Source organism: Octopus bimaculoides, chromosome 1, assembly GCF_046866305.1.
Source record: "Octopus bimaculoides isolate indiv1 chromosome 1, ASM4686630v1, whole genome shotgun sequence".
In the NCBI taxonomy this organism is placed as follows: domain Eukaryota; kingdom Metazoa; phylum Mollusca; class Cephalopoda; order Octopoda; family Octopodidae; genus Octopus; species Octopus bimaculoides.
Window position 1 is genome coordinate 80,958,836 of NC_142928.1, and position 10,000 is coordinate 80,968,835.

Consider the following 10,000-nt stretch of genomic DNA (forward strand, 5'->3'; position numbering starts at 1 on the left):
TTTTCATGTTTGTATGGGTCTAGTGAAAGCAGTAAATACCAAGCTATCTAAAAGTCTGTGTCAAAAACAGAACAATTAAAAATTGAATTTGTAAGCAGAGACACTTAATTATGATTTATTGTACTTTTGTAGTATATGCTGACTCATTTAAGATTCTATGTATGAAAGAGTTTATGAACTCCCTGTACAAATTACGGAGAAGTAAAAACAAGAGTTTCAGAGTTCCTTACATTTTTAGTTAATAAATTTTTCCACTTCAGCTGAATTTATGGTTGCAGAAATTCTGTCATTTAATGCCCTTGATGAACAAAGTGTACTGCTTGGGATGAAATTTATATTTTGAGAAACATAACTAAAAAATGTGCCTCCTTTACACACTGCTACATTGCAGAAAAAGAAACCCACTGACGCTTTAAAATGTACTGAGGGTTATACTCAAACTTAGGGTCGGTCAATTTTTTAATACATTGTATGCATTTTGATGATTTAAAACTATCTGTTACCCATTTTGATTTAGAAGTAGAATATCTTGTTTGTAGAAAGTTTGTATTAAATTTCGTGGCTTATAAGGAAAGTATTATTCTTAGTAACATTTATTGTAACATTTAGAGATTTAAAAAATTTTTTAGTGAGTTACTGAAACCAATTTTGTCTCCATCCTTGAATCAAGTTAACCTTGTGGACAAAATTACACCTCGGTATGTTCGTTCTTCTGTGAGATGTGAAAAGCTGGAAAACAGGAAACTCATTTTATTTTTAGGTCTGGTATCATTAAAAAAACACAAAAACAAAAAGAAGAGAGAGTGAGAATTTTGGTGTGTTACTATTTAAGGAAGCCACACAATTCTCTGTGCTTCATGAGGGTGACATATGCATTAAAATACTGAAAACAATTGGTTTAGAGTATAATCAAGTGATCTGGATTCCTGGCTTTCACCCAGATGGCATAGCTTAGATTCCCAGTATAGGAATACAATAATTTGACATACAATACTTGTGTTGTTGTTTAGCTCAATTTCTAGCAGAATTATGGTAAAAAGTATTTCAACCATGATTGTCCAGACTTTGTTTTTCTAGATACAGAATATCTTGAATTGAATTATCTTGAATTGGTTTGATGTAGATTTAGCTACTATTTTAACAATGACAAGGAGGCTCTTTGATTGGCTCGGAGCCATTGTATTATGCACAAAATTATGCATGCTTCTTGCTAGTTTGGCTGACAAATGAATCCTCTTGCACTTCATGGTTGAGTAGAGCAAACATGTTGCAGTTAAAATAAATTTACAAAAATTATCTCAATGGTTTCAGTAAATAAATAAAAATGAATTTAAACCTGCAAAAAGAAAAAGATTCTTTTCTAGTAGTTCCTTAAATTCTTTGTTTATACTAGCATAAAACAGCCTGGAGGATGGTACTTTTGCTAGTATTTTTTTTTTTTGAAAACAGTAAATTAAAACAAATAGACGTAGTAAAGAAAGAGAGAGAGAGAGAGAGAGGGAGAGAGCATTGTAGTAACATGTTAAAAAACGCTGACTGTCTCACAGTGAATTAAAATTAGGTTTCCAACTGAGTCATGTAATGAAAATCTTCAATAATAAAAGAATTTTAATAGATTAAAAATTCTCAAAAAGGAATTTTTGAGAATTTTCTAGGCAATGCAGACTTTAATAATTACTTTATTTCAGTAAATATTACATACTCATAACTTATTAATAAGTAGCTTTCTTTATTGTAGTATAGACATTCCTTTGAGCTGAAATTGTAAGTAAAATATCTAATAAAGACATCCATTGTTAATTATATATTTATCTATCATTTTGTTGCAGTTTTATTTGTTTCAAAACAGTTTCATCACTTATTCACTCATCTCTATTCCATCTGTATCTAGGGCTGTAACTAAAATATTACGAATAAACAATTAGTTGTATATTTGTTTGAGCACAAATAATTATGTATTCACATTATTTATTTGATTATATGAGATCATGTTTATAGACACGCTGAATATCCCCGAGAACTACATTAAGGGTACACGTGTCTGTGGAGTGCTCAGCCACTTGCACGTTAATTTCACGAGCAGGCTGTTCCGTTGATCGGATCAACTGGAACCCTCGACGTCGTAAGCGATGGAGTGCCAACAACAACAACAATTTATTTCAACAAAAATTTGATAACAAAATGGTAAAGTTAGTTTATTTGAGTATAGAATATATCAAGTACCTCTTTATTTGATAAACAATTTTTAAATATTTTTTTTTCTATGTTGATCAATTTCTAACAATGTTTTCCTTTGCTGCAGGTTATATACACTTATTGAAGAACCTGAAGGTGATGATAACTAACAGATAAGAAAACTGCTTCAATGTTAGATTCCTTCTATGTCAAGCTCCTTCAGCAAGCAAGTTTGACATTTAAGGAGTTTTACTCCTTCATTAATATTTGAAAGCCTTTTGAAGAATTGCCACTTGATAAAGATCAATGTTTTATAGAAAATTTCAGAAACTGAAAATATTCTGAGATAATTATTTTTTATATTTTCAACCGATCCAATAGATATTTTGTTTAGGGAATTTTTGAAAAAAAAAAAAAAAAACCCACAGTTCTTTGATGCAGTTTATTTCTTCTTTTACTCTGTTTCTGTCTATCTGTGTATTTCTCTCTCTTATTTGTCCTTGTCTTTTTTTTTTTTTGCATTATGCATTTTCTTCCATTCATTTATGGAAATACTTTTCTCCATATGAGCTTATTTCTCTTGGTTCTAGATCACAGCCATAATCACCTGCATAGATATTTATTAAAGAATGAGATATACCCTTAGTTCATCATGTTCTTTTGGCTGTCTTCATGAGTGAAAACAAAGTGATCAATGTCACACTTTAGAGCCAAAGTGTGATTGTGGTGAAAAAACAATGGCTGGGATCCACTGAATTACCTGCTCCTGAATTAATATGTAAGTGTCTGAGCATTCTACAGACATATCGTTCATGCAATTCTCACGCAGAATCAGTATAACAAGTGTATGCGACAAGAGAGTATTTTTTTAATTGGAGATAAAATTTACCTGATGCACCTCTATATATTTTCATTCTATCCAATTTCACTCACAAGTTATTTATCCAAAATACTATGCAGCGTGTGATTGAACGCAAAAATAGTGTGTGATCAACCCCATTTACCATGTGTGTGTGTGTGTGAGTGTGTGTGTGTGTGTGTGTGTGTGTGTGCGTGTGTGTGTACATGTATAATCAGGGTGCAATTGTAGCCATTTTATATTTTTGATTTCGTGCATGTTTGTTTTAAGTCTGCATTGTTTGTTTTGATTCTGTCAAGTACACAGTATTGTAGGGTTGGTTGGGTACCATCTGTTAGAAAAACAGTGCCACGATGCAAGTCACTCTGCCAAAATTTTGGAAATGACATGCTGTACTGCTTGGCATTTGCACCAGAAGCTCCAACACAAACTGATGGTGAACATACAGACCAACCGTTGGCTTGTTGTCTCCCCAAAACATGTACCGAGAGTGATGAAACTCAAACATCCAGTCAACATCATGGTGTTTGGAGTGATCACTAGTGATGGTGACGTTATGCCTCCATTCATTGTCCCACGCAGCCTCAGATTCAACACAATGGCCTACATGAAATGCCTAGAGGAAGTAGTGCTGTCCTGGGTCAAGAGGATGGCTGCTGGAAGATCCTATGTCTGGGAACAGGACTCTGCAGCATGCCACACAAGTAGGAGAAACCAGTCATAGCTCTCAGACAATTTCTGTGATCACATCACCCCTAGCATCTGGCCGCCTAACTCCCCAGACTGCAACACCCTTGGTTATTATGTGTGGGGCACAGTTGAGTGAGAGACCAACAAAACTCCTTATAACACCAAAGATGAATTGATGGCAAGGATTATAGCAGCATTCACCGACATAAACAAGGAAATCATCCAGAAGAGTTGCAGATTACATGTCTGTATGTATGGATGTGTGTCTCCTTGTGTGAAGTGAAGTGTGTGTATATATGGTCATGTGTTTCAGTCTTCATTTGCATATGTATGTGTGTATGTGTGTCTGTCTGTTCATATTGCCTATGTATTTATCCATCTGTATGTCTATCTGTTTACATTCATATCCATTTACCTACATACATATGCATATACATATACGTATACTTATACATACACACACATACACACACACACACACACACACACACACACACACACACACACACACACAAGTGGAGAGAAAGAGAGAGAGAATGAATGAACAACAGCTACATAAGAATTGTTGGTAAGGAGATTGGATAGAAAGAGTATGAGTAACATGATAGAAGAAAAGAGAATGATAGAAGGGAAGTGAGATGATAGGAGGAGGAATAATTGGAGGGAAGGTGATAGGAAAGATTACTGAGGAAAAGAGGGTGATAGCAGAGACAGAGTGGCAGTGGAAGAGTGGATGACAACAATGGATGAGAGAGAAGAGAGTAATGTGAGAGAGAAAATAATGAGGTGAGTGATGGAAAAAAAGTGGGAGTGATGAATGTCAGTATTGAGTGATAAGGGAAAGAGAAAGAGGTTTGCAATAAAGGAGTGACGGTAATGTTGGGGTATTGAATACAGCAGATTCAATGTAATATTATCTCTGAGTAACCAGGTGTCATAAAGAGAGTTAGGGTGAAAGTGTGTGTATGTGGGGGGTGGTATTGATAGAGGAGAGGACAAGTTATGAGAGAATAATGAAGAGAGGTGAAAGCAGTATTAGGAGAGTTAGTATGAACATAAATGTCAGGAGGACCTAAATATAGACATTGTATATCCCAATCTCCATCACCATGTGTGTGTGCATGTGCATGTGTGTGTATGTGTATGTGTGGGTGGGTGGGGGTGGGGTATGTACATGCATGCACATGTGTGTGCATACCATCAGTATTTTCCGAAGAAAATTGTCTTGCTGCAATGAAATTTTGTAAATTACTGAATATTGTATATGAAAATTACTTGAATAAAATTTCTTTATAAGAGACATAACCATATAGTCAGTTATTAATACTTTCTTTTCTTTTTTTTTTAGCCTTTTTATTTCTTTTTCATTCTGACAATATTTCAATGTCTATAAATGTCAAAAACTGATCCATGTCTGTAACTAGGTTTTAACTCCTGGTTTCATTTGTTTTATATTATTTACATTGCTTACATTATGTTGTGACTATTGTTTATATTGTTTACAAGCTGATTGTAGATCAGACAACTACCCAAAAAGTCACCACAACATTGTATACAAGGACAAGATACTTAACTCTCAAGAACTGTGTTCACCTAAGTTTCCAGGAAGAGAAGATGATGATGGCAATAAAGAGGTTGCAAAACAAATTCATTTCTCTTAGTTAAAATATTTTATTCCACAATATATATCTTTTGATAAAACACAAATGACCATTGATTGATTGAAATGATAAAACATTTGCAAAGGTTAAATCCATAGACTTGCAGGATGGAAATCAGTTAGCAGTGATCTGGAAATTTTCAACTTTCTCAAGAAGTGTTTCTGAATAACCAGGAGAATAATACCTGAAAGAAGAATAAGATGCAGATATGAAGATCTAGAAATATTGATTTCTTAAATAAATAAACATAAAGGCAATTATTGTTCAAGAGATGTACAAATGAATAATTGATTCTGGGCAGTTATTGGTAAGGACCTGGATGTCCAAGCTGATAGAGCTCTGGACAACTATGCCAAGAAGATAGCGTTTCATACCCTGTCACACTCACTGTTTTGTATCCATGGTTGAAACACTTGACTTTTAACAGACTTTGATTAAGTTAGTGCTAAAAAGTTAACTAGAGATATATAATTATGCAGTGAGGAAATAACAATCATCTTCATCACCATTATAATCATTTAATATCTATCTTCCATGCTGGCATGAGCTGGAGGACTACATTGAGCTCCAATATCTGTTTTGGGTTTGGTTTCTATAGCTAGATGCCCTTTTTAATGCCAACCACTTTACAGAGTGTATTAAATCTACTTTTCATTACTTCAAAACTAATGAAGCTGCCAAGTTACTATCAAGTCAAAGGAAAAGACCCATCAACTGAGTGGGGTTGTAAGTAGTGCCAAGTACGCAGAATTTATGTATGAGTAACAGGTATATAAATGTACATAAAGTGTACATGAAATATTCATAAGTAACACAGCAAAATAAAAGAACTAAAATTATATATATAAAAAAAAGCAAAAGCTAATTCTTTACTCAAGGATATTCCCTTTGCTTGAAACCAGCAGGAGAAGATTCTCTCAAAATTGTAAGTCCATGCTAATTGGCCTATCTGGGTTCTTCACTGCATGAGCCTGTTTGTCAGCGGCACACATAATGATGGCACTCCATCAAATTCAGGTTTTCCTTTAGGCTTGGAGAAGTTATTGCAAAATCATTCCAATATATTCCTCTCTTGACTCATTAGAGGAAAACCAGAGCTTCAGTGGTTCTGACAACTGACTTAACCTTTTTTATACCAACCTTTGCTCTTTGATATAAATTTATGTTTTAAAGAGATCTAAGTAGAAACCTTTCACCAAAATTTCACGTTAATTTATTTTCCAAAATTCAGCTTAATAACGACTTAGCTATTTTACTAAATTCTTCAATATTTTCAAAATTAACCGAAACAAAGCAATGTATATCAATTGAAACATGATAACAAAAGGTTTAAAGTTACAGGACTTAATCACCATTATCCACACCAATATTTCACTGTATACATTATACTGACTCATAAATGTAAATTAGAACAAAGCCTATATTCAGAACTATTCAGAAAATAATCATTTTGATACCAACCCACCTGAGATTGCTCTGAGTTCTATGATACAAATTTCCTATTTTAAAGTGATTTAATTTAAAACCTTTCATCAAAATTTCATGCTAATTTATGTTCCAAACTTAGTAATAGCAAAGTTATTTTACTAAATTCTTCATTATTTTCCAAAGGAATCGAAACAATTGCAGTGATTTTTCATCAAAAATATGGTGACAAAAGGGTTAAAGTAAATTGGAATATTATCATCATCATCATTTAACATCCGCTCTCTATGCTAGCATGGGTTGCATGGTTTGATATGGAGTTGGCTAACAGTGAGCTGTCCTGACTCCGACTGTCTGTTGTGGCATGGTTTCTACTGAATAGAATCTGGAAAAATTTAGAGTGAAATAAAATTGAATTTTTATGGAATGGGTACATACTTGATAACTTCTTCGGGGTAACAGTTATTGATGGTGTTCACATATTCAGCAAGTGCAGTTCCTGGCTCAACCTTAATTTCTTGGACTTTCTTTAGCCCACCACTCGTGACAAACAAACGTCTGGCTTTAGTGTCATTAGGAAGCACTTTGCTGAACTGTCCAATGACATATTTAAGGATATTCGGTGGAGCATCAATCAGGAGTGGTTCAAGAGCAGGGAGGTAGACACATTTCTGTAAAATGTTCTTCAGAGCCTTCTTGCACTGCACAACAATATAAAGTAAATAAAATCAAACAAGACATTGATGATATCCTGGATATGACAAGCAAAAAGAAATCTCTCTCTCTCTCTCTCTCTCTCTTTCTCTCTCTCTCTCTCTCTCTCTCTCTCTCTCTCTATCTATCTATCTATACATCTATCTATCTATCTATCTATCTATCTATCTCTATCTCTCTGCAACTATTGATAAAGAGCTAACATGAGCATATGAAATTTTTTGATTACTGGAATATCTTACAGGCCAACGTTCACCAGAAGCATTGCTGTATACGGAGCTACATATAATATTAATGGTAGTTTAGAGTGGTGAGCTGGCAGAATAGTTGGCACACTGGGCAAAATGCATAGTGGTATTTTGTTCATCTTTACATTCTGAGTTCAAATTCCATTGAGATCAACTTTACCTTTCATCCTTTCAGGGTTGATACAGTAAGCACCAGTTGAACACTGGGATTGATGTAATCGACTTACCTGCCACCCCAGTGTTCAACTGGTGCTTACTGGTGCTTACAAGCCCAAAATTGCTGGCCTTGTGCTAAAATTTGAAATCAATATTAATGGTGGTCTCTCAGTCTGAGAAAGACAGTTTTGGAATTTCTTGTTGAACAACCTGCACAGATGATTTATTTATAAGGACCAAGTGTTTGTGCCATACATAAACTCCCTCCCCCTATCAAATCAACATGGGCATGATATGCCACATGTCAAATGTCAAAAATGACTGCAGATAAAGTGAGATAAAGTGAGATAAAGAACACAATACACAGCTTGGTCTGCGAAGTAAACCAGTCACATGATTGCGACAACCCCTCACTCATTAGGCCACACTCCCTCACTTATTTAAATACATATCCTTCTTCAAGCTATATACCTTTGAATGCATCACTTGAAGAAGGATATCAGAAGTCTTGATACTTTTTACAATTCCAGAAGCACACTGGGTTACCCAGATATGTCCTCAAAACCTTTTGTCAAAGTGTCAAACTCATCATCATGATTAGCTCTATTATGTGCCAGTATGATTTCAAAAGATGCCATCCTCGTATTTTAATTTACATAAAGATAATTAAGAAAAGGAGAGAAAATAATAAGCATTTTGTCATAATTCTTTTTAGGAATATTGTTATATTTGGGGATGGTCATATTTTTTGCCAATTAACCAAATGCACTAAATACTCATTCTTCACTTCAGCTTTATTGTTATCATTATTTTAGTATCCTTTGTCTGAAATCTTTTGTGATACATCTTGTGACTTCTTCAATGACAGAAAGACAAAAATGGACTAAACAGAACAGGAGGAGACACAAAGGATGGGGAGTCACTGAAGAGGTCACAGGATGTGTGACGAAAGATTTCAGACAAAGGACACTGGAATAAAAAAATAATAGTAATAATAATAATAATAATAATAATAATAATAATAATAACAATAATAATAAAGCTGAAGTAAAGAACAAGTATATAGTGTGTGTGGTTAATTGGCCAAAAATATGACCATCCTCAACACGTGATTCCACATCAGGAATCTTGCAAAATACGTAAACGTAATATTTTTAGGAAACAATAGTAAAATATCAAAACCAGCCTTCACAGATATGGATGCTCCTGGTTAAGTACGCATAACCTATCTGAAGATTAATCAGTAGAACTACCCTGTGTGATCAGTACAAATGTGTTTGATAGAACTTTACCTTGATCTGAAGATCTTCAGAAGAAGAAGTATCTAAATATTTCTGAAGAAGAAATGATAGAACATTAGTCAAAGCTACAGCTTTAGAATGTTCTGGAGTATGGCGCCCAATCTGTCCAAGTGACCATGCTGCAGCACTTTGTAAATGATCTTCTTCTTTCTCTGTGAAAATCTGAGCCAACTGTGTAGCACCCTATAAGCCAAAGTAAATACAAGAGGACAACTTGGTATATATATTATGTAGATGGAAATCTGGTAATGACACAGAGATTGCAATCACCACTGCCAATTGAAATAACAATGGTACAATAAGGAATTCCATTGTGATGATGGAAGTGGTATGGGGGGGATTGACATTAGCAATGATGGCAGTGGTAGTTGTGGTGGTGGTAATGGTGCTGCTGCTGCTGATGACGAGGGTGATGATAATGATGCTGATGATTATGATGATGATGATGATGATGGTGGTGGTGATGATGATGATACCAACAACAACAATGAAGATGACAATGATGCTGTCAACAATGGTGATGATAATTATGATGATAACGAAGACAATAAGGGGACATTATTATTAATCACAACACTCTTATTGGAGTTAGAGATTACACACCCCTCAGTAGACACGAGATCATTGTCAACAGAGACAAGAGGGACAGTATAGATCAGTCATAGATTAACCCTTTTACTCCTATATTTCTGTTGAAGTACACTGCCTTTGTTTAAATCAATTTTTTAAATAATGAACAACTTGCTTCCTTATCCCTCAATATTATACCCC

The 10,000-nt window shown here is 34.5% G+C and overlaps 1 protein-coding gene and 1 long non-coding RNA gene across 2 annotated transcripts in view; one reads left to right on the forward strand and one right to left on the reverse strand.

Moving 5' to 3' along the window:
• LOC149137602 (uncharacterized) overlaps nt 1–2,605 on the forward strand; it is a 25,370-nt gene extending 22,765 nt beyond the window's left edge. The window contains exon 3 of the long non-coding RNA XR_016242015.1: nt 2,303–2,605. This is a non-coding gene — a long non-coding RNA (uncharacterized LOC149137602). The remainder of the gene's footprint in view (nt 1–2,302) is intronic.
• A 2,770-nt stretch (nt 2,606–5,375) lies between these two features.
• The window catches only part of LOC106870367 (sperm-associated antigen 6), a 21,659-nt gene continuing 17,034 nt past the window's right edge, over nt 5,376–10,000 (reverse strand). The window contains exons 7-9 of the mRNA XM_014916405.3: nt 9,221–9,412; nt 7,249–7,511; nt 5,376–5,569 (exon numbers count right to left, since the gene is read on the reverse strand). Of these exons, the coding sequence (XP_014771891.1) occupies nt 5,500–5,569; nt 7,249–7,511; nt 9,221–9,412 (525 nt within the window). The 3' untranslated portion in view covers nt 5,376–5,499. The remainder of the gene's footprint in view (nt 5,570–7,248; nt 7,512–9,220; nt 9,413–10,000) is intronic.